The sequence below is a fragment of the Manis pentadactyla genome, chromosome 14 (genome assembly GCF_030020395.1).
Source record: "Manis pentadactyla isolate mManPen7 chromosome 14, mManPen7.hap1, whole genome shotgun sequence".
Lineage (NCBI taxonomy): Eukaryota > Metazoa > Chordata > Mammalia > Pholidota > Manidae > Manis > Manis pentadactyla.
In genome coordinates this window covers 89,985,156-90,010,577 of record NC_080032.1, presented here as the reverse complement: position 1 = coordinate 90,010,577, position 25,422 = coordinate 89,985,156, and the positions used below count along the sequence as shown (strand labels likewise).

The 25,422-nt window shown below is 43.2% G+C and overlaps 1 protein-coding gene across 2 annotated transcripts in view; it reads left to right on the top strand.

The window, feature by feature from the left end:
* NELL2 (neural EGFL like 2) overlaps positions 1-25,422 on the top strand; it is a 265,794-nt gene that overhangs the window by 164,165 nt on the left and 76,207 nt on the right. Inside the window, exons 14-15 of one of the 2 annotated variants that reach the window (XM_036889431.2) lie at positions 11,567-11,689; positions 13,084-13,179. The exons of the other annotated variant lie outside the window; for it this stretch is intronic. Of the exons in view, the coding sequence (XP_036745326.2) occupies positions 11,567-11,689; positions 13,084-13,179 (219 nt within the window). The remainder of the gene's footprint in view (positions 1-11,566; positions 11,690-13,083; positions 13,180-25,422) is intronic. 2 annotated transcript variants of the gene reach the window in all.

Below are 25,422 nucleotides of genomic sequence, written 5' to 3'. Positions count from 1 at the left end.
TCTGACTTCTGAAGGATGGTTCCTAGAGTGAAACCTACAAGAGAGGCCTGCTGAGAGGTACTGAACACGGGGGTTGCCTGTGGTGGCCGAGTGCGCAGGGTGGCCTCGTGGCTGTGACCCGTGAGGGGCACCACATTTGCTTTTCCCTAAGATGCATGATTTCAAATGAAATCAGTTGGACCAAGTAGGTCTTAACTGCTAATTTTAGTATCTAAGAGTTCAGGCTTGGATTGCAACAGATCTGACTTTGAATCCTAGCTCCCCTGCTTAAAATTCTATGATATTGGATGAATTTATTTAACCCCATTATGCCTCATTTGCATCCTTTATAAAATGGTGATAAAAATAGCTATTTCATAAGGTTATTGTGAAAATTACATCAAAGTGCAGTGTACATCACACATTGTATTACTTCACACATTGTAAATGTTCAACAAGTATTAGCTAAACACAGATTGTGTATAAATGCCAGCCAAATGATGGGCATTTTCCTGTTCATATCAAATCTGTTTGATTATGCCAGTATGTTACATATCCCCAGAGCAGTAGAGTGTTAAATATGCAAAGTATGCATATAGGCATGGCTTCTGTGTGGGTAAGTTAGCAGCCTCAACATAATTAATGGGCCTGTAACATGGAACCCAGTAATGGTGCTCACTGTTTATTATGTGTAACCAACAGGTCTGTTCCTTTAAAAGGAATCCTTTCTACTAGAGTCAGTACTAGTTGCGGGTGTCTTTTCAGAAGGACAAAGATGGATGAGAAATTTCTAGAGTAAACTGACATTCTAAAACCCTTCATGTACTAGTAGGTTAGGAAACAACAGTTGTAGTGTGGTGGCAGACCTGTGGCAGTGACAGAAGATGTGACATGATGCAAGCTGGCTTCTGGGGCTGGTGGTGATGTCTTGGGAAAATGATTGGCTAATAAATATTTTCAGTCTGCATTTTGATTCAATTACCATGATATTCATACAAATGAATGAGGAAAATAACCTTTTAACCCAGAAGTGCCAAAGAGAGTTACCAATATATTATTTCATTGTCTGCCTGATCCGTCTTGGAAATGTGGAGTCTGCTCAAAAGACCTTGTATTAGTAGATGTGATCACGAAGGAGACACCCTGTGCATCTCCAGACCAGCCCGCCGCTGCCATCTCGGTGATGTGCGTGCCTCGGATTCATTACTGCAGGCACGACACACCCTGTTTCTACTCCTAAACCCAGTATTTCCTTAACTAGGTCTTCGTATTTTAATCCTTTAAAAATCAATCTGGTTTTAGGCAATTCTGTTGACTAGATAATCCTATCAACAGGAAAAATGTTTTTGACAACTTTTGTTTTGATTCTACTGAAGTGATTTCCAAGTCATTTTTCTGCAGATACAATAAACTCTGCTAACCTGAAATTTTTTTTACTTTTATAGTGGACTGAAATTATACCCTTTCAATGCTTCAGTTTGAAAGTAGCAATTTAGGCTGTTGGTATAGAAATAGTTCTCACTCACAAGTAAAATTAATGCAGTAGAATGAAATCATATTATTGGACTCCTTTCTACCCAAATATAGGTCTGCTTTATATAATATCATGCCTGTTGACAGGTACCTGTATTCAGCTGGAAGCCTGATATCACACAGCTCCCGCACGCTGACTAGAGACGCTGCTGGCCATATCCCTCAGCTGCATGTTTGCTAGTCCCCAGACTCAGAGAACCTCAGATTTAGAATTCTGAAGTGTGGCGAAAGGCATATGAGGGAAGAAAGTCCTTTAGTCTAAAGGACACAGGATCCAGTTGATAGTTATTGAGCCCCTGGGCTGGGCAGCACGCTAGCCACACAATTCCTGTTCCAAGTGGCTTTTCCATTTAGGGGGTAGAAGACTAGTGAGCAAGTGGATGAATATTATTGAATGCATGATATTTGGTATGAAGGGACGCCATGGTGATGGTACTGGGGACCTACTTAGACGATGTGATTGGACGAGGACCCCTTGGGTCAGGAGCGAGCATGAGCCTGGGTTCGGGGCAGGACCGTGGACTCAGTCACAGCGACCTCAGGCTGCAGGGGACCCATCGGGGGTGAGTGGGTGGTACTGCAGCAGCCACGTGTGGCTTCTGCTCCCTGACACGCAGTAGGCGTACGGCCCTTTGGCGGTCACTGAACACCTGCAGAGTCAGAGATGATGAGCAGGATTTCCTGGTGTGCGCTGTTTTCCTTTGAAAAGTGATACAACCCATTGTATTATGAACGATGCACGTTGTATTTTAAAATGTAAGATGTCCTCTGAGTACGTTAAGATGTGAGGTGTGCATGGAAGTCTGTCCTTATCTTTACTCCTCCTTCCTGGTATTCACATGGCACTTACATCCTGACATTTGGACAGCACTTTTTACTCCAGTTTTGTCACAGAGAACAGAGAACATTAAATTTAAAAGTTCGGACGTGTCCCGTTCTTTGTGTCGTCATGGAATGATGACCTGTTTCGGGGCATGGTGCACTTGAATTACGCATCAGCCCTCGTGTCTCCTCTTTGGGTTTCACTGCGGAGCATGTTCAACACTGGTTACCAAGTACGTGTTCTTTACTTTTGACCTTCTCACCCTTTTATTCATCGGTTTCTGCTGATGCTGCTAAACGATGTTAGAACATGTGAGCCCAGTAAGGACATGATTAGTTCCATTTAATGATAATTGGCCTGGTATGGTTTCCAGAAATGTATTGCATCATTAAAGCAGGAGCCACTTATTTGCAAAATCAGAATCATCTGGCTGCTAATATGCTTCTGTTAACGTAGCAACGTTATTCGCAGGGAGAAAAAAGTGTGTTCCTCGAATGTACTTGCAAAAAGATTTTGTTCTGATTTCTCCTGAATGGCTGCTTTTTAATGCTGTGTTTGAACTAGTCAGTCTGCTAATTCCAGTTTTAGAATGGGAACTTGCTAATTTTACTTCTTTTAAAGTAAAGTGAGTATGTCCCTGTGTGTTTCCATTGGTTACCTGACAGCCGACCTGTAATTTCTGAAGGGTTGGCAGTCACGTCTCCAGTTGACTGTGCGCGTCCCCAAGTGTCTTTTTAGCTGAGGAAAGTGCCACGTTTGGTGCCCAGCAGCCTGTTCCCAACCAGGACTGGGCAGGGGCTTTGTTTATTCAGTTCTCCTGATTTTGGGTGCATCTACTTTTCCATGAAGTATTCCATGCATCTAGTCCTCATGTAGTGAGAACACATTCTTGATTTAAAGCAAAATTTTGTTAAAACATTTGCAGTTTAATGCAATAAATTTAAGTGGAGTGCATACATAGTGCTTGAATTCTGCTAGGTAATAAATGTCCACTTGGATTTGGGCTTCACTTTTTAAACATTTACTTAGCAAAATACTAATCGAAATAATATAGGCAGAGATTTTGATTAGATTGACAAGAAAAGCAGTTCTGAATTTCATAAGCATTCACCGGGAAGACTCTGTTGTCAGCAGCAGTAATTACAGTAGGTAATTGTGTCATTTGCCCGGTTACAGACCACTGAATGTGACGGGCAGGGGACAGACCAGCTGTCACACCCTGTTAGCTTTCTCGTTCTGGGATTTGCAAAGTCACACTAGGACTTACTCTGGGTGAGTGGATGGAAAACAAACATAAACCAAGACTGAAAATAACTACAGCTTTTATACAGAGACTTTTCTAGAAAACAAAGTGTGTATATCTTCAAAGCTGGAAGTCGCCATGGGCATTCCTGTCCTTCCTATTTTTTTCTTATGACCAAAGGCTGCTGAGCTGGAAGCAAGTGCACCTGCAACCCCATTCTGCTGTTTCTCCACTGCGGCCTTGGATAAGCCATTTAACCTTCTTGCACCTCAGGTTCTTCAGGTGGTCACAGAACGTTCGGTGAAGGCTGCAACTGCTGAGGTGCAGTCTTCCTTTTACACCTCTCTGCTTCTGCCCAGGAGGAATTCTCTATCAGGAGCTGCACATGCACCAATCAGGCTCTCATGAAGCTTCCATTCCCTTGAAGAAGACAGACCATAAATGCATGAGCGGATAGTTGTATACGGCACGGCCTTTTTGTAGTATGACTTGGCACACTGTGCTGGGAGGAAGGAATCCCAGCAGGAAAGGGGTGTGGGCTGGAGCCCCTCTGGGGTACCGTCAGGGCCGAGGCCCGGAGCGAGCGAGCTGGGAAAACACGCGGGTTACCAGTATCTCGAGAAGGGGCACAGCAAGGCGTGCTGTCTGCTGGAGAAGCACACGGAGGCTGGTGTGGCTGGGAGGGGAGGGGCCGAGGGCGGCTCCACCGGGGCACGCGGGGTCTTGGCAGGCACTTTGCATTTCATTCAAATGTGAAGAGGGCCCAGGGTAGGGTTGAGAGCACACAGGTGTCATGACCCCTCAGTTTCTGAATGAGCCATCCTGCCTGCTGTTTGAAATAAGAAGGCTACGGGTGTGTATATTCTCATTTTCAACAGAATATACTCAAATATGTTGGTGTATATATATATATGGTCATTTAAAACAAATCATGTCCTTTCAAACTTCGGGGGAAGATGTTTTGTAGAAGTTAGGGAAGACACGATTACAATTGAGGTGCTTTCAGTATCTATTGATTTTTTTTTAATTAAAAGCTTTTTCATTTTACCTTAGATAAGATAGCAACATTATTCACAGGGAGAAAAAAGTATGTTCCTCGAATGTACTTGCAAAAAGATTTTTGGCAGGAATAATCACAAAAGATGAAAAATTTGCTAACTTCTTTTGTGCTCGCAAGCTTGAGTTTTTCAACCCAGTTCAGGAAAGATTTTGAGATATGACAATTTGTTGCTAAATTTGATTAAACACAGAATAATGAGTGCTTCTCTAGGTATCTTTCTATCAAGTAGTTGAGTTTGGACAGAGAGAGGAGAGCTCAGGAGTATAAATCCAGTTAGACCTGAAGGAAAGCCCCTTTGTAGAACTTCTCAGCATTCAGGCCAAGAGCTTCTTATAAATTTTTGATGGAATTTTTTCTTCTGTTGGTGAATCATGCCAAACAATTCATTTTTTTAAGCATGAAAACATTCAATCAACAAACAAAGATGGAGCATCAGGTTCTGGTCAGGCACCTGCGGAGCGCTCGGGATGTAGGGTGGCACCTGCAGAGAGTGTTTGTGCTGGTGATAATATGCTTGACTGGGGAGCTAGGAGTCTCTGCTAGAAGCTGCATTTCTACCTGGAACACACATTCCGCCTGACTTAGAAGGCTAGGGAAGGCCAGGGAGGTGAGGGGGGCTCATTCAGGAAGCGGGGGTGATTCAGAGTGAGGTCGAGAACAAAGGCCATTTCAGATTTTTGAAAATAATATAAAATAAAAAAGGAAAGGCACTCTGACCATAGTATCAGAAGGGAAAATCCTTTTCGATTTTAAAAAACATTGCTTTCTAAATGACAGAGAAAAGATTTTCCTATGCTGTTAAATTGATTCCTGCCCCTCAGAACTGAAAATAGCAGAGGTGTAAATTAGTCACAATTTGCTACCTATGTGTCTACTGCACAGAAATTACATGTATACATGTGTATACACACATGTACACACTCTAAAGAGGTGTATTTATGTGCAGTATTTTATGAGGAAACAATATCTATTAATATCCCGAGGACAAGGATTCTGCCTTACTCATTTTATAACAAGCTCAACTCCTCCTTAAGCACAGTAGAACTTAACACATATTTGCAATATCAGTAAATATTATTGCCATTAGAAATATTAAAGGATATTTAAAGATATCAGCTCTCAAATGGCATGAAATAAAAGTGCACAGAAGATGATTTATATCTTTAATTTTATCAAGGATATGGAAGAACAGTATATATAATCTTTTGGAAGAGAAAATATTCTTATATCTTGTGATTTGCGTGGTAGGAGGTCAAATAGCATGGTCTCGGGGAGGTGAATTTTGTAATGGAGCTTATCTTTAAAGTTAAGTCCCTGAGTGGAAAGGTTGATGGATCTCTTTTGCCCCATAGACCCAAACCTTTAAAATCTGAGGAATTATTCTATTTTCTGTAAGTGGGAAGATAAAGAGTCAGAAAATGGTGTCTGATCCAAGTGTGGAAATCTTCTAAGATCATCTTAAAATGCACCAGAAAGACTGTGTAGGTTGGAATACTGTAGTTGTTTTTTGCATAATTTTACATTTCAAAAGTTCCCTTTTATAATGCATTTGTTTTGAGACATTTTCTGGTGTACTCCGTTGACTATGCTCTCTAATCTCATTTTTTGTAGGTATTAAAGCAGGGCAGGCCTCAGAGCTTTCAGAGAAAGAACAGGTCACGGGGCGTTAGGTGAGGATGATTTTTCCAGCAGCAGAAGTTTTCATCAGCTTGGTGAACACCTTTTCTTCCTTCCAAATAAATACCAGTACAGGGAAAAGCCTGCCTCCTCCCAGGTTTAGGGGACCCACAACCTTGAACTTTGATGTCTTCAGCGATGCATAGCTACTGGGCTGAATGGTATGTCCCAGGTACTCAGGGTGGGTACAGTGTGAAATGCAAAATGCCAGATGTTAAATATTCTGAAAAATTAAAAACTTTGATTTTATGTCTACTGAAGCATGCCTGTGATTAAGTCATCCAGTTTAGTGTACAAGCTTCTCTGATGTGCTAGGTCTTAGGGCAAAAACCGAGAGGTCAAAGATCTGGGGCAAGAGTGCGTGTCCCGAGGCAGGTCGTGATCACTGGAGAGTCGGGAGCAGAGGGCACAGCCTCAGCAGTGCCCGAGGAGCGGCCTCATACCAACACGGAGACGCACCTGCACGAAGGATCCCAGGGGCTGTCCATGCACCACCCACCTCTTTTAGCATCGCAGCTCCCAAGGACTCACAGGGCCACAATCCCTCAGCTACAGTTTGGAAGACTGGAAAGTCCAGACAGCTCTGGAAATGGAATGTTTGTCTGCAAAAGTCATTTGGCAGCAAAATCTAATCCTATGTGAAGCGATTTCTCCTCTTTATCCAGTTTGGTATGAGCAGTCCTACTTTCACTACAGAAATGTTTGTGGGACTGCTGTACACTGCCCCAGGCCGCAGAGGGGACCCTACTGCTGGGCTGTTACTAGGTCCATTTAACAGAGGAGGAAACTGTCACTTGGATTAAATAATCTGCCCGAGATCCGGCAGCTAGCAAAAGGCAGAGTCAGGTTGAGGCAGTCCAATCCCAGGTCCTGACACTTCACCGCTACGTATCCTTGCTTTCAGATGTTAGGATGGAATAAAGAACAAAGCTCTGTGGGTCTGATGGGCTTCACCCAAGTTAGACTGAGGGAGTTTTAAGGAAGGTTGTCTGAAGGAGGCCCTGTTTGATCGATGTGGGTGGTGAGCAGGAGAGTTAGGCGAGAGAAGATGGGCAACGGCTTTCTGGGCGAAAAGCAGGGTCACATGTGTGCAATACACACAGAGTGGCGGCTCTGATCCTTGGCCTTTAGTAGAGTCCCCTCAAATGATACTGATAATAAAATGATGCAATGGAGAAGGTATAAACAGTACCATTTGTTGAGAGCAAAGTGTCTTAATCAAAGTAAAAATAATGGCATGTCACTCAAAAGGACTACAAGGAGAGAGAATGGGGAGAGAGAAGAAAAGAGAATGGGTTGGAGAGAAAGACTGGAGTTTATCTGGAAGGGGATCCTGATGGTGGTCCGCAGGGGTGCAGACCAGGGGGCAGTTTTGCCTGCACGAGGCCCTGCACGAATGCAGAGGAGACATTCAGGGCCGCATCTGGGCATCTCCAGAGCAGTGGGGGTGGAGGTGGGGCTGGAAGTGGGGACTGCCCCGGGAGTGGGGCCCAGGTGGCCTGGTCCCTGGATGTGGTGGCGGGAGGAAGGGAGGAGAAGTCTGTGGTGACCGTCCCCAGACTCCTGGCTGGGAGGAAGGGGCTTACGGGCCCTCTGCGGGCGGAAACCCGAGGACGCACTGTCCTGTGGCCTGGGTGGTTCCCTGCGAAGCGGCTGTGGGGGTCCGGCGCCAGGGGCAAGGGAGCAAGGCTGGGCCAGCACGGAGGAGAGAGCAGCGCGGCCGCCAGAGCTGCGGTGGGAAGGCAGGAGGCGTGGAAGGTCGGGGCGCTGTTCGCCAGCAGGACCCTGAAGGTCGTGCGTGTTAGGCTGAGACATATTCATAATGATGTTCGCTCTTTAACAGGTCAGTGCTGGAGACCAATTTTGTGCCAGTCATTGTGTGGGATGTTGGGGGCAACTGTTGAATTAGATCCAAGGCTTTCCATCCAGGGGACAGATTTTGGCTGGGGAGTGTTCATTCAGTTTATTGTCAGTTTTATGTAGGTAACTGTTGAATTGCTATGTTGCATACTTGAAACCAATATAATATTATATATCAACTAGACATCAATAGAAGTTTTTAAAATTGGAATTCACAGATATAAAAAAGATTAAATCTTGATTAAAGCAGCCATATACTAATATTTTTAATGAAAAAGGCTTAAAAAGAAGTACATTTGACTTTAATCTCAGATGTTACTTGACTGTGGTGTCAAATGAACAATGAAATTTTCACTGAAGATGTGAAAGTAACATTGAAGTTTATGGATTGGATATTCTGAACATCAGATCTGAAATGTCCACTTATAAATATATGTGAAATAAAACTTGGAATTCATTCACTTACATTCTCACATGCTCTTCTCAAACAGTGGAACATAATACTGATTTAATTTTTATCTAAATACTTCTCTCCTTTTACTTAATTTTACTTATTATGTGCTGAAGATGTTAGAGAAAGTATTTTTAAAAAAAGATGGGAGAGGCTGACTGGTAGGCTGTGTAAGAAGTTGACATTTGACCAAAACTGGCTATGGAGAAGCTATAATTAACTATTTATTGAGCTGACCTTATAGAATATTTGCTCCTTGCTTCATTTAAATTGTTTTGTGAAGGACAAAGTTAATTCCTCTAAGAGACATTTTTAAAGACTTTTTATAAGGTCACAGTTTAGTTGATGATTATAAGTATAACCAACTTAATTTTAATTACTGTTCAAAAAATTTTAAGTAGTAGTGTAAACAAATTAATATTCTCTGTTTTCAAAACATGTCTTGCTATCTTAAATAATACTTGAAATAAGCAAACTCAAGTAAAACTCTGTAGTAAAATCTATAAAGGACAGCTTAGGTTTTCAGTAGCTTTCCGTGGTATCTGGTTCCCGACTGGGCAGGTTGGGGTCCACCTGAGTGGTGGCAGCAGAGAAAGCATCTCCACCTTTCTCACTTGGTCTCTTGTTCTCTCAGTCTTTTATTTAAAAAGCATTCTTTGCTGACATGAAGTACAAAGGAAAATATAAAATTCTTGCCCCGGAATTCACAGTACCAGGTGGGACATGAGGATGGAGAACCAGGGAGAAGACAGTGATGATGGAATGTAGTGACAGAGGCTAGTGGGTGGTGCCCGGGAAACAGGGGGCGAGAGAGGTGTTTTCACACCAGACGTGACCTGCTAGTGTCATCTTCAAAAGTGGTAAGTTTACTGGGAGGAGCCGCGAGGCTGGCCGGGTCCAGTATGCACCGCAGGTAAGGGTGCCGCGGACGCGTCGAAGCCCTGGCAGCTGTCTTTGTTCTCAGATCGCTTAGGGGCACACTTGCCATTTCAGGGACCACAGAGAAAATGGCAGCAGAGGAAACCAGATCCCAGCTTGGGTGATGATTTAATGCTTATTGAAGTTATCAGATTGGGAGCTAAACTGAATCTAGTTGGGCCCTTCCTCTACCCAGGGAGTCACTTCTAATTAAGACAACAGCCAAGACCGGGATGAAACAACATCCAATCAGTAGCAGCCCACATAGAGATTCCAGAGCCCCTACGTGCTTTGCCCATATAAAGATTTTCAGATCACCTGCATGCTTTGCCCATGTAGAGATTTATAGATCACCTGCAGCATTTTGAATAGCGCTAGGAAAAAATGGGCAGCCGGTGCAATTTCAGAGTGTAGATTTGTTTTGCTCCAGGCAGCTGAACCCAGAGGTAGGTGGGCTGCCCTTCTGGTCTCTCTGAAATTTTACAGGGGTCCAGGCATAGCCCCGTTAGGAGACACATGTGTAACCCAGCCATTTCCAAGCTGTTACCAATATGCATGAATTTATGAAAACTATTGAATGTTCTGACACTAGATAATAAAGGTAGAATTGTGTACAATTTAGGGAAATTCAGCCAGGAGTTTGGATTGTGAGAGATCTGCTCATGCAATTCTAAAACTTTAGGGATTAAAATCTCTTTTTTCTGAAAGATTATTTGGGAATAATGCCTAAGAGATTTCTTACAGGGTCATAGTTAAAACTCTCATAACATTGTGTTTAGATAACACAGGACATAAAATCACGAAATGTTTATCTCTATTAAAAAAAAATTAAACTGCATTCTGTTTTAGTAGTTGAAGTAAGTGATTTTAGTCTAAGCTCAACTGCATATGCCAAAGGCAATATTTTTCAAAGTTACAGATACCTTACTATAGAATTATATATATATTTTTTTTCTGAAATGAGTTCTAAAAAGAAAAGCAAATATTTCTTTTTGCTTTGATGATGTACATCAATGAATTAGTGGTTTGATTAGTGTAAGTATATTAAAATACATACTTAACTGTAGATCGATCTGTATTGAATCTAAGTAGTAGTTAAGCAGCACCAGGTAGGGATTTTCAGTGGCTGAGATCTGTATGCATATCCTCACTTACATTTCATTTCCCACTCATCTTGATTTTGATGTTAGATCTGTTTTCTTTCTCACATTCCCTGTATTTGCTCCTTGCATTTCCCTTTTTGCTGCACACTGAGACAGAGTTGTGAAGTTACCTAATACCTGCAATCTTGTGTGGGCTGCGTAGCCCCCCCACCCTGAGCCACTGCTGGGGCATCTCGAGGCAGCACTGGAGGGGGAAGGATGTGGAGCCCCAGGGGTGCAGGAGGTGTCGTACTGACGGTGTATTTTAAAGTCTGTATTTGCACATATTACAGAGGCGAGCCTGTCTTAGTAGAAGTGTGATACTTGGCAGAGAAAGGTCACTTACTACGGATGTCAGACATTCACCCAGCGGCTTGCATACGTGCCTTTGCGGAGTGGATGCTAACCCCCCGCCTGCTCCCAAGCTTCCACTCCGATTTCTGGCAGGTCAGGATCCACGAGCAGCAGCTTCACATGCTGCCCTGTTGCCCCTGCTGTCCTGTGGGGAAGCATTGGGGGCAGGTTTATGTCCTGGGAGCAACTCCCCACACATTAACCACACAGACTGCACCCAGGCTGTGGCATCCACTGCTGAGAATTAATCCCCGTGCTGGTCACTCCTCTCCGATTCCTTCCTACCATGATTGGGCCTTTTTTCCAAATCCTTTTGCATTTGAGGTCTTTGGATGTGTAACTAGCTGTGTGCTTCAAGAGGAATATGCACTACTTCAGGATATGAGCTCTTCTTTAACATACAATTTGTGCATTCTGTGTTTCTGAGACATGCTTTACAATAACCAAGATACAGATACACTTTAAAGTAGAGTGTCTCTGAAAATCTACCTTTGAGTAACACAATTGTATTTATTCCTCATTTCAGAACATGATGAGTGTGTCACAGACCAGCACAGCTGTGATGAGAATGCTCTGTGCTTCAATACCGTTGGAGGGCACAACTGTGTGTGCAAGCCAGGCTACACAGGGAACGGAACTGCGTGCAAAGGTAGGGACAGATAATTCCTGTCTTTGAAGGAGGGAGAACTTTCTAGGATCTCTAGATTTCTGGAGGTTAGGACTGCAGGTTACCTGTGTAAGGACCCTTCAGTTCCCTTCAGTAAGGGAACTGCTGGGGCTGTCAAGTCTGGTAAGCGTTTGCATGTAGCGTCGTCTGCATCCCGGAGTCCTGTGCTCTGCCAGTCGGCTGTAGCCTTGCGGGTCCCCATGGGAGATGCACACGTGGCCTGCTGGCTGTACCCTGTATGATCTGGGAGGTTTGCACTCTCAGTCTTGGCAAATCCTTAGTGACTAGGTGATCTTTTTGCCTGGGATACAGACAGGTTAGGACCTAAAACCAGAGAACCGAATGTCCTCTCCGGGCCCCTTCCTGCAATCAGCACCAGAACCTGAGATTTCCGCTTTACACTCCGAGAAGGTACATCCTAGCTAATGAGGGAAAGCGCATGCCAGAAACTAGGGGAAGAGCTTTGGCCTTAATGCTTGGAACAAGCTGGTCTAGTTCATCCACAACAGACCTGCCCAGCTTAGGGAGCAGCCCCCAGCCTCCGGGCTGAACAGCGAGCTGGTGCCGGAGCAGGAGCTTGCTCAGGGGCTGGGTCTCATCTGACCTGTTTTTCTCACCTGCTTTGAAGGCAGCACATTTACTAGGACCAGCCTTGCAACAGCTCAGCCGTGGCTTCTCTTCCTACCACAGGAATCCCCCTTGCTCACAAACCCACTCAAACACAACAGGCTTGCTACCCCCTAGCCTTGGCCCCAGACCTGGGCCTGGCCTTAGCAGAGGAATGCGAGATGTCTACTGAGGCTCGCTTCCTAGAACACACAGCCTCCTGCACCCACATCGAGGATTTTAATACATGATCTTACTGTTGCTAATTCATAACCAGAACTTTCTGGAGAATGGGGCATTTCTCTAATACTGTGGTGCTTGGCCAGGGTATAGCACAGTCAGAGCCTCATTGGATCTGCACAGGATTTGATTATTTCCTATTTCCTTACGTTATTCTAGAAGGCAGTTTGCTCCTTAAGAAAACTGTATAGGATAGCTGCCATTTTTTAGCTTTAATTTCAGACTGTATTGGTACAATAAAATGCAGTCCTAATTTGAGGGCATTCCTATTGTTGAAGGTTACTTCTTTTTGTTTAAAAAGTACAGCATTTTATTTTGTGAGTGAAATATTTATTTAACATTGGGAAAAGTACTGTTTCACACGTTGTGTTGGAGGTTTTACCTGTATGGGAAGTATTATATGAGTGTGAAAATTATAGCACTTATAATTTGGTGCCCACATCTCCGAGGGAATAAAGCAAAGCTGAGCTTGGAGTATCTTGAACTACTTACTTCTAACTCTCTAAAATCATGCATCTGAATTATTTCAGCGTTTTGCAAAGATGGCTGTAGGAATGGAGGCGCTTGTATTGCAGCTAATGTGTGTGCCTGCCCGCAAGGCTTCACCGGGCCCAGCTGTGAGACAGGTAAGAATATCATTCTATCTTCTACAAAATGAACTTGGATGCTAATGTGTAAAGTAACCCAGGAGGAAAACAATGTTTCAGGTTCCAAGCAGGCTCTCCAAGCACAGCTGTTAATAAGGGAGCTCTAGAAGGGAGGAAGTGGGGAGTGTCAGAGATGAGCGTTCACGGGGCATTTCCCTGAAGTCACTGTCAGGAGATTCTGCAGCTATTTTAACTGGAAGAATATTGAGTGTTTTTAGGAAGATATGTGGCATTGCCCAGGATTTCATGACTTCATAACTCATTTCACTCATTTGGAGCCCATGTTTTCCAGAATCTGTATGACTGTCTCAGAGCGTAGAGTTCAAGCTTACGGCCAGCTTGCTTCCTAGAATGCACAGCCTCCTGCACCCACATCAAGGATTTTAATACATTTTTACCTGGACCAGGGTTTATTCACAGGGTATTAGAGTTTTTACACCTTAGTTATTCCTCGTCCAAATCCATGCTGAACTTACTCTTTCTTATGGATAGTAACACTGGAAATCTGTAAAAATCTATATATAGCTTATGACCCAAAGTAAGAAGCTTTGTCATTGAAAAGACACCTTGAGGATAGAAGGCGTTTTGAACACAGCTGTTAATTAAAATCATGTCAGTCATGTTTGGGTTGCTTTGCGTAAGTGGGCTCAGTGGTGGAGGACCTTGGAGAGTCCCCGCACTCTACAGGAGGCTGCTGGCTCGGTGACTGGCTGCTGCGCCTCGGGGTGTCTCTGTAAACCCCAGGAACAGATGCAGTGTGTGTCCGGCCTCCATCCCGCCTCCGTGCGCGGTTCCCTGGCCCAGTAAGCTCACTGTGCCTGTCAGTTACCTATAGAGCTTGTTAACTTATTATAAATACAGGTTCCTGCTAATCAGCTATCATAGGAATTATTAGATCAAAATCATGCGTGTCCAGTGCAGAGGTTATACAATGTTTCTGTCCTGTGTTCTGCATCTGCACCATCAAGGTGGTCTCGATGGACGAGAGGTCAAGGGGGCACCGTGGTCTCCTGTATGTCAGCTCCTGTGGGTCCTGCGTTTTCTGGATGCACTGTTTGTGCCACTTCTGGTGCAGTCTGCCTACTGAAATACTGGCTTTTTCAGGGGCATATCAATGGGGTGGAATTTTGAAATAAAGGCTGTCCCAGAAAATCAGGGATGAATAATGACCCTGCCCAATTTCGCATCTCATTCTTCTACTAGGAAAAAAGTTATATAATGAGATTGTGAAATTCTGGAATGACATGAGATTAATGTGAGCAATGTAAAATTTAAAACTGGGGAGTTAAAAATAACCAAAGGATATTTAGCTTTCTCTATTTAATTATCCTTGAACTTTCATCTAGAAGAAGATAGTCCCAGACTTACTCTTAAGCCGCTGTAGCAGCCCAGGGCTTGAGAAGGGCAGAGGTGGGTGAAACTAGGTGAAACCTAGTTTGGCTGTCCCCTTGTCGTGTGGCCCTGGGCAGGTCACGGGACGTCTGTGCACACCACCCGACTACACAAGACCTTGCTCTTCCCAAGCCTCCTCCAGGAGTATTATCTCCATTTATGAATGAAAATATTGGGCCCAGAGAGCTTAACTTTTTTCTAAGGTCATACAGTTAGCAGCTGAATACAAAGGTCTTTCTCCTCCCAGACTAGGCTTTTTATCTGTATCAGTTTTCTCAGAGTTTCTTCGGAAGTCACTCTAATGGCAGAAGACAGAGAATACCTTCATCCAGGGGGTCCTGAACTGGCCCACTGCAAGGATCAATAGAGTCTATTCAGAAAATCGTGTTGAATCGTAAAGTCTCCCTCATTTCCATCCTTACTGTATGAAAATATCCAGCTTACTGTGGAGTAAAGCTGGAGCTCTGGTGCAGGGGTCATAGTTCACCTCAGCCTTCTGGAATCTCTTGGCCCAAGGCTGTATTTCACGATTTGAGAATCAAGGCACCCGTGCCTGCGATCTGAGAAAAGGTAAGAAAAACACTTGCCTCAAAGCCCCTGTCCCAGGTAATGCTCCAGGCTCGATCCTCACCCCTCCCCTCCCAACCCACCACTTTTCTTAGTGGAGTTATAAATGGAGTTAAAAAAATAACTAGATGAGAAGAGACCCACATGAAATAATTTATTCACCTCTTAATTCAACAAATGCTTATTTAGGATCTGTTATATGTTGAGCACTGCTCTAGAAATAGGATATAGCCGTAAACAAAACTGAGGCCCTGTCTGCGTGCGAGGTGTGATGGGGTAGAGGAACTGTGAACAGGAAAATAAATGAAGACGTAAAGTATTGTCAGGTAACAACAGGTGCTATAGATAAACTTAGTTTATCAACGCCTGGACCTTACATATGATGGGTGTTGCCATTACTGACAATTTATTAATAAAGGTAACATACGAGCTTCTGTATCAAGTCCCAGCATTGAAGTGGGTGATATAAAAAGTGCCTCACTCACTCTCATCTCAGCGCGATATGTCAGATGTGGTTCATGGGAGGATCTGAGGGGGATCGGGACTAGGATTGTTCAGACTGGGACCCTGGCTCTTGCCATCCTAGGGGAGACCACGCTCAACAGCCGGCCTTTAGAGCCCCCCAAGAAGAGGGCCACAGAGACAGCAGGGGGAGTGCACACCCGCTGTTCCCGGTCTCCTCACCTCACGTCCCACTGGGGGGGGCCGATCCCCGGGATCCACGGGGCCTGAAGGGCGGCTGAGCTGAGTGTCCAGGAGGAGGAGAGCGGCTTGGTGTGAGCGTCACGCCAGCCCTCTGCCAGACGTCTGTCATTGCTGGTTCCGTGTAAACAGGCCGGCCGTGTTCTGAGTTTCTCTCATACTCAGAGGAGCTCCGAGTCACTCCGCTCCCCGTCACTGCCTCCGTTCCCCTCCATACGGTGCTTGACCCGGAACTCCTGGACCCCTCCAGGCCCATCAGCAGACTACGGGGGCCTGTGAATTCTCTGTCTGTGCACATGCATGTTTCTCTGCAGAGAGAGCCAGAACTTTTGAACATTTCAGACAGGCTTTTAAATTTTCCAGTAATTAAGAACCACAGGGAGAGAATCTTCCATGATTCACAAAGAGAACCTACTGCTATTTCATTCTGTGTGTGGTGCCTGAATACCCAGAGCCTCCCAGTGTGTTTCTTTGGGACCCTTAGACCCGGAGGCTGCAAACCGAGCTCCGCATCCCTCCGAGACTTGTGCCTCGTCTCCTCCCTCAGGCACCGACACCTGCTTCTTGGCTTCTGCTCTTGGTTTCAGTGAGTGGCGCCTTACCCACCACGTTCTCTCGGCCAGCAATCAAAGATCACACCCCTCTTTCTCCCCTCCTCCTCCATCAAGCCCTCTGGGTTCTCCGGGGCCCATTTCTTTCCACCCCAGCTGGCACGGCGGTACACACGATGCCCACAGGATATTGGAGCACAGATCTGCTCAGTCTCCCCCCACTGGGAAACCCTCAGTATCTCCCCTTGACCTCGGCATAAAGGTCACATTTCTTAACATGACAAATAAGGCCATTTGAGATTTGGCCCTTGCTTATCCACCCGGCTTTCAGCCTCTTGTCCATCCGTCTCCTCGCCTCATCTCCACCCCCAACGCACTGAGTTGGGTGGGGTGAAAGGTGTATCTTGAACACTTTGGGATATTTGAGACATAGTATAAGGCCTGCTCCACAAGTATTTGGTGAATAAATAAACATTCAGGCCTTCAGGGCCCTGCGGTCCTGTGCTCTCAGGGCAGATGGAGTCATGGGGCACAGAGAGGAAGGTGAGATGTTTCACGGTAGATGCAGGCCTGCAGTTTGGCATCAGCCCTTCTGACGGCTCGTCCTGTGTTCCCTCCCTCCCTTACCCCTCCCTCCTCCCCTCTCTCTGCTACTCCTGGGCTCTATGCTCAGGGCTTCCCCCTGCCCATCCCTCAGGAGTTCTGTGCCTTTCAGTTGCCCGATGGCACTGTTGTGCCCAGCAGTGAAGACCGCGGCAGTGTTCCCCTCCCTAACAGGGAAGCATCTGGTTGTCGAGGTACCTAAGTACAGGACTGGCCCCAGCTCCATAGGCCGGGGTGGGGTGCTGCCTGATACCTTAGAAGGGGGACTACTGATTCCTGGCCCTGGGGCCTGTGTCCGGCCCTCACAGTGGGATCCATGGGGATGCAGTAGTACTATTTAGTGGTGTTTCGGACGTTGATCTTAACGTGCATGATGCTTACCCTCTCTTGTTACTTTCCTCACGGTCTCCCCCAAACCCCTCCCCTTTATTTATTTAGTCTGTTTCTGCCTGACCCTCTTAGTGGAATGGATGAGCCCTCTTACCAGCTTCACAGAGGAGCTATGTGTGTGCTTTTTACTGAGAAAAATTCATTTTTCATGGTCTTGTTTTTTAGCACTGTGTAAAATCACCCCCATGTACAGCTGACTTCATTTTTAATGAAACACCCTAGTATTCCATCAGCTGTTTGACTTGGATTTAGCAGGGTGATTATTTCTTGGAAAAGTCAGTAAAATGTATTAGAAATCTATGTGCTGAGGTTTAACAGCTCTATCACTGCCATCCTGTATTTATTACACAATTGCTAAACTTCAGCAAACATGTGTCTGATAGTCTGATGAATATGCAACGCTGTCTTAGCACACTGAAAGTAAATCTTCCAGTCATGATTTAAGGCAGAGCTCGAAAAGATTTGACAGGCTCCTGTAAGTAACTGCTAACTTAAGCCAAATTAAAATGTTTATAACTGGGAAAAGTTTGTATCAAATGGCAAAGCTAAAAAAAAAGTATGCTGTGATATCAAAGAAAAGGAGATGAGGCATTTTGGTGTTAAATGGCTCTTTTTTTTTTTCCTGTGTGTAAAATATGGGTTTTTTAACCACAGATCAAAACTTGAGGTGAGATTTTAATTATTTTTAGTGAGTAGTTAAATGAATATAAATTTAAGTTGCATTCCTAATATTTTTAAATCTGTAGTTTCCAAATGAGAAAATGAATCATGAAGCATATATGAAAGTTTCTTTACTTCAAAGATAACTCCAGTTGATTGAAGCTGATTGGTTTTTAAAAGTTTATATTATTACCGTTAAAATATAGGTAGTAAAAATCCTAATTCATTTATAATACAAAGTTATTTTTCTAGTAGTGTGTACAGTTATCATTTATTATTCATGTCAAATATTATTAAATTTCCTGACAGTTAAATTAGCACATTTTTCATCATGAAAGGACTATATTGATTTAATTTCATGAGCATTTAACTTTTTTTAAAAGGCATATTTTTCAGAAGTTTTACATCATTTTATGTCATTTTACATGGAAAGACTGAAAAAATTCAGAAGCAAGAGAAAATTCTCAAAACATTACTGAAATAGCATACCATTTTTTTACCAAAGTGACTCACAGTGAAATTCCATTGCAAAAAATGTGTATCTTTTTGTGGGAGAAGAGGAAAATTTGAGTAGAAATCTGAGAAGACTTAATATAGTCAAAAAAGAAAAAAAAACTTTAGATACCTTTGCTTTACCAGTAAGGGTGGTCTTTTTTCAGCATTATTTTGACTTTAGCCAAACAAATACAAACTTCCCATACAAAAACTATTAAATACATTTACTGTGATCAAGAAAACCAGGGATGAGGTCAGCTCGGCTTCTGATCCTCTGAGTGTCCTTTAAAGCCACTCGTCCAGCTCTGACTTTCTCGAGGGCAGAGACAAGATGCGGGGACACATGGACACGTGGAGGGACGCTCGCCTGCCTGCACTGGGGTCTCCAGCCCTTCCTGCTGGGACTCCCCTGCTTGTCATGCGTGGTCGCTGGGGACAACAGCGACTCATTACATTTGATGGGTGACTGTGCACTAATGAATTTTGGATGAAATAGGGGTTTAGATCCCAGTGTTAACTTTTTCTGTTATAATATGTTTTTGAAAAAGAAACAAATAAAAATCTCCCGCTGAAGGCTTTTTGACCATACCCAGCACGTGCACTGACTTGAGTACCTAAGACAGAGCTGCCCCTCACTCTTCGTGCTGGCGATCCTCTGCCTCTTTCAGACGGCCCCTTTATTCCCTGATGTTGTATTTGGTCCTCCTTGAAGCCTGGCAGTAGTGGTCAGGACCACACGCGTGGGGGCCGGAGAGGCCTGAGTCCTGGGCTGCTGTTGGTCAGCTGTGCCGCCTCTCCTATGTCACTTTCCACATGCATGAAGTGAGGAGGACGATCATGTCTACCCTGTCAGTTTGTCCTGGAGGTTCAATGAAGTAATGTAAGCAAGGCACACAGCTCCATGTCTGGGACATTGTAAGTATCAGTAAATGATACCTGATGTGATCGTATTATACATTTGAGGAAACTTTCTATGTACAGAACCATTTGAAGCTTTTAGATGTCCTTTTGTTGATGAACTTGAGATATTATAAAACAAGGGTTAAGAATAAGACATGACTCTAGTTTTCTTGATTCATTTATAAACCAGCTTTAAGTGTAACTTTACTTTCATGGTTTAAAGCATTTCATTTAGCAATTTGTATTCTTTACATTTACTTAGAATTGCTCTATTTTAGTTGTAATGCAAATATTAAAAAGTTAATGTTTTATGGAAATCTAAGTCTTTGTATTACACAAGTAGTTAAAAGTTCTCAGTGTTAAATCTCAAAGTCATTCTTCCAAGTCCTTCAGGTTAATTTTTAAAAATCTCACTCTTTCTGTGTATTGGTCATATATGATAGATAACAACTCTGATGCAGAAATGTATCAGACTTTTATTGTAAGGCTTGTTTAATTAACACTGGCGGTGAGGGTGCATCGTGGAGTTAGTGTGAGGGGAAGAGACGGCTTTCAAGCTGTTTAGAGGGCAGGTCTCCAAGAACAATGCCGAGTGGAGTTATCTGGGAATTTGAAAAAGATCTTCACTTTGGCTTAAAAATACTAATTTTTTTTTTTCCCAACAGCTCACCTTTGAGTATAACTTGTATTTACCCTTGAATTCCTATCATCCATATCTCCCCTGATTTTTCATTCAAAGCAAACCAAATAAAGTCACTTTTTAGACTTTTGTTTGATATTATTCTAAAATTAGTTGACTGAATACTTCATTAATATTTTGAGTAAGACTGGTATGAAATTCAAAAAGACAAAGAGCATATAATGAAAAGTAAATTTCCTTTGTACCCCTTACTCACTCATTGCATTTTTTACCTTAACCATATATCCTGGAAGTCATGCTGTCAATACACCCTCCTGGGAGCCATTCAGATAGGAGAGCCTGTGGTGTTTCAGGCCCACTACCACTCAGACAGCAGGCACACAGTTGTAACTCTGTAGCAGCCCAGAATAGCTCACATCTGGGAGCAAGAACTTTGGCCTTTGGGCATCCCCCTGCTGTGATTGACAATGTGCTGCAGCTTCTCATTCATACATTCTGAATACTTTTCTGCATTCGTAAGCTGATGAACTTTGATTCATTAGAAGTCTGATAGAGGGGGTACAGACTTGGTATCCTGGAGACATTAGAAAATGATAAAGGTAGGAACAGCTGTCTGGGATTTAGTCTTCTCTAATTCAGAGAATATCTAGGATATGTTTCATTTATACTCAAGTTGTTTTTCTCATATTCCGTTTCTTCCTTCTGTGTTTCCTTTCTTCCTGCAGCACCTGCGTCAGCACACCCTTCATGTATGTCTCTGGGCTATAAACTCTAAGTCCCAGTCCCAAATGTGTTTATGCCATTGCCCTCTGTGGCTGGTTAGGTGGGGAATTCTAGACGGCTTTCTATGAGCACCACGAAGGGAGCCTTCCATTGCTTTTCAGGCCTCTGAGGTTTCTGTTTAGAGGTCTGGTGTCACCTCTATTGTAATGCATCTGAAAATACTTTTCATTCTGATTGCTTTTAAGATCCCCCTTTTCTCATTTGTGGTTTCAATGCATGTGTCTGGGTATGGATTTATTTTTTAATCTCGCTTGGGGGTCCTTTAGATTATTGAATTTGAGGAGTCATCTCTTTCAGTCTTGGAAGACACTCATCCTTTATGTCCTGGAGGACTGCTTCTCTCCCATTCTCTCCGTTCTCCCCTCTGCACTTCCTGAGGGATGTTTTTGCAACCTCCTTTAGTTGTCTCCATCTCTTTTTCTCTCTGTTCTGTGCCCTTTGTGGTTCCGTCATCTCTGTACCCCAGCCTATCTGAGGTGACCTCCGTTCTTTGTCTAATCCTTTCTTTAGCTCACCCACTGATTTTTCTCTTTTGGTTCAGTAACTATCTTCTTCATTTCTCAGAGTTCTCTTTTTAAAAGTTTTGGTACTTTTCCTCTTTGTTCTTATTCTTTTCTTGTGGTTTTGATTCCTTCCTTTATGTCTTTAACGATTTTAAACATGTTACATTGCATTCTAATGTTGACCAGGTTGCTCTGTTTCTGAAGTTCAAGGGACGTCTAAAGATGTCTTCCCTTGTGTCTGCTGACTCTTCCCGAGATGCAGTGTTCCCTCATGTGTTTTGTAGTTTTGATGTCTGGCCTTATCTTCACTGAAGAATTGCCTGTGAAACTTGAGGTCTTTTCCTTGCAGAGAAATTTTGCATTTGCTTCTGCAGGTGTATCAGGACTATTACAATCAATATTTGTGCTAATTTCTTTGTCAAGTTGTACTCCACACAGGTGGTAGAAATCTGAACCCTCAAACTCTTAAGAGCAAACTCTTTTTTTCTCCCCATCCAAATCTGAGCAAGAATAGAGTGTCTTCTCCTAATCCCCTGGGCTAGCGGGTGTTTATTTGTGCGTGTGTTTCTCTCCTTCACATAAGCTGAAGGGGGCCCCTCAAGGATCCTGTTCCGTGTTGGAGTCTCGGACCTTGTGTAGGACAAAGTCCTGTTTATTCTCACCATTTGGGCCATAAAAATCACTTAATGTGATGTCATATAAGAATTTCCATTTTTAAAATAGAAATTTTAAAATTTCTGCAAGCACCATGTGTTCAGTTACAGATTTAATATTATATTTTTTAAGCTATGTGTTTGCAGAAAGATTTTCAGGTTATGCAGTTCTCAGTACTGCTGGAATCTGAAGGAAAGTCACCCATTTCAGACTCAAGTCTGATTTTGTTGATGCTCAGTGACTTACACATGCTCATCAATCTGCAGACTGTGGAGTGGAACTCACGGTGGCAGAACGAAAATGAGGTGGGACCCGGGAGGCACGATGGTAATATGGATGCTGCATGGAGGTCACTAGGAAGGGAGCTGGGTGTGGAGCTGCTTTTTCTCTGCACAGAATTCCTAATGCTTCCAAAGACAGTCTGTGCTTCTGTCCAGACGTCCTCATTTGTTGTCAGTTTCAGTTTCCTTCTCCATGTTAGTTTTCTGGAAGATGCTGCTGGGACGTAGGTGTAAAACACCCATAGCAGTCAGCTTCATCCAGCTGATAGGCGACTCTTCCTGAAGAACGCACTGTTTTTTGAGAGAATATAACATATCGTAGGTTTTTATTTTTTTAGATTTAGAGTAAAATGTGGTGCATGAGGATAGAATTAAATATCAAATATGGGTATAGAGCAAGTCAAAGAAGATGAATCAGATTTGCAAGTGATAGATTGGGGAGTGTAGCTAATATGACAGAACCGAAGTTCAAAATTGTTCAGATTACAGGAACAGTGTAATCAAAATTACACTATTTAATTGACATTTAACAGACATTTAAAAGCACCTCCTGTAATTGTTCTCTTTCAATTCTCAAATAAGGCCACATTGCTTCTACCCATGTTTTATTTTTAGATTCTTAATTCTGACCTCCTACATTTTAGGCCCATGTCTGCTGCCCCCCTGCCGTGCCCTCTGGTTTTCTTTTCCGTAGTTCTCCCATCTCTCCCCTCTCTCATCCCTTATCCCCATTCCTTCCCCCTGGGATATGGCCTCCTTGAGAGCAGAAGTGAAGCCTGCAATTTTGTGTTTCACATGGGGCTTAGTGTCATGCTTTGCATATAGGAGGCACTTGATGAATATTAGTAGAATAAAGATGCACTCTTGCATACGGGTTATAGAAAACAATTGCACAAGATAGAGACCAACTTTAACAGTCTCATGCTTTCTTTGACTACTGATTCCAGGTTAAATATGAGCCAAGTATAATGTGCTAGCTCCCCAACAAAATGATGGAAATAGTTTACAAAACAACCTAGGTAAGTCTCCTTGAATTACATGACTTATTCCAACACATGTTCACTTTGACCAACAGATTTTGAGAGGTTATTGGCCAGTGGGAGTGTGATCAGGGAAAAGTCAGGGACGATGAAAGCCTGGTGGACCTAACAGGACAGTTGAGTAAGTCCTAGATGTTTAACCAAGAATGAGAAATATAAGAAAATTGAAAGGGGGTATGAAAACAATCCTTAAACTAGTATGTAGATTTTAGATTAGATTGTTATGTGTAGCTCTAGTGTGCAAACCTAGTCAAGTTACCAGGGGGCAATTTGAGCTCCAAATAAAAATGCACTGATCACAGAACTGTGTGAGAGTGGATGGACCTGCCCACATGTCCACGCAGAGTCTAGGTGACCAGGGCTGGGAGCACTTAGATTTCCACACTGGATCTGGATGGCATTGGCTTATTGGAATAATCTGGGACTGTTCTTGTTATAATTTTTCATAACAGTAGCTATTTCAAACTACACGTCTAAGGTGCTTCCTCTAATAATAAGGAGGCGTGATGTAGCATGGTGGTTAAGGGTTAAGAATGAGCTTGGAAGAGGGCTTTCTGGGGGCAAATCCATGCTCGGCCACTGACTGCCTGTGCAGACTGGGGAAGTTGCTTAATGTTTGTGTGTCCCAGTTTCCTTGTTTGGAGATGGAGTGATACTATAACGCCTATTTTATTGTGTTGTTCAGATTACATGAGTTAATGCATGCAAACAGCTTCAGCAGTGGCTCACTGAATGTCAGCTTTCACTATGGCCTTACCCTTAGTCCCTCTGGTAACCCTCTAAAGTAGTTATTACCCTGATGGGGAAACTGAGGCTCAAAAGTAATCTGGGCTGTCCAGCCAGTAAGGTGGGGATATAAGGGATCATGCCCAGTGCTAGTGACTAAAAGTGATCTGTGCTCTTTCTGCTCTGATATTTGGCCTCCATTGCACCATAAAGATGATTAAGTGCCTTTGAAATGGCAGCAAACTTCGTGGAATACAGATGCCAAATTATCTAAATTAAACATTTATTAAACTCCTGTGCTGGCACAGTGCAACGTGATGTGTATGAAAATGCAGAAAGTAAAATGCAGTACTTTTGTCTTGGGAGTTTCTCTCTCTGTCTAATGCAAGGGAACATTTTATCTAAAGGACAAGAAGAGACCAGGTGGGCACAAAAATAATAGCAGTACCTTTCTGTGATTGCTAACTACGATCTCGTGCGGTTTGGTGAACCCAGAGGAAATTGCTGTCAAGAAGAATGAATGCTTGGGCTGCAAACCCTTGGTCATAATTTACAGGGGAGGCTGCAGGGTAAACTCCCAGGGGAGCCGGGGGGCAAGCAAACAGCTGATTAAATGTGTGAAAAGTACGCTCTTAAGTGTTAGGGTTTTCATTGCCAATTTTCTCAATATTCACGCCTGAAGATAATTATGAGCCTGAGTAAGAGTGAACTTGGACCTCTTGTTAAATAAAAAACCTTCACAAAACAAGTTAAAGGAATTCTCTGATATTCTTAGTCTTTTAAGACGTAGAACTCTGTTGTCCTTCTTAGATGAGGTGCGTTCTCATTTGCCTCGAGCAGCCTTTAGAATATAAATCACTCATTCAAGCATGTTTTTTTTCCTTCAGATTTTTAAAAGGCCCAGTCTTAGCCTTACTGTTGTCATTTTTATATAAAACCGAGTGTATTTTTACTACTTCTTATCATTCTCTTTAAAAATATTTCATTAAAGGAAAATAAAATGAGTGCAACTGTTTGCATTTCTTACTGCCTGAAAATCAATCAATCTAATGGATTATGTAAACACGACAATTTATTATTCATTATGATCTTGGCTGTGACCATTTATAACCAAGAGAAATTAATTAAAATACAGATGAGTATAAACCATCCTGAAAAGGCCAGAATCAAGAGTAAGCTTCATATAGCAGGATGCCAAGCCTTTCCTCAGTGAATAATGTGAAGGGAACTCTCTCCATAAATCATAAGACTTAATTATAAACCAAAGGGGTGCTGCATCTGTGTTACACAGATAATTGTGCCCTTTACACTGAGGCAAGGTTTAGCAAGTGTCTA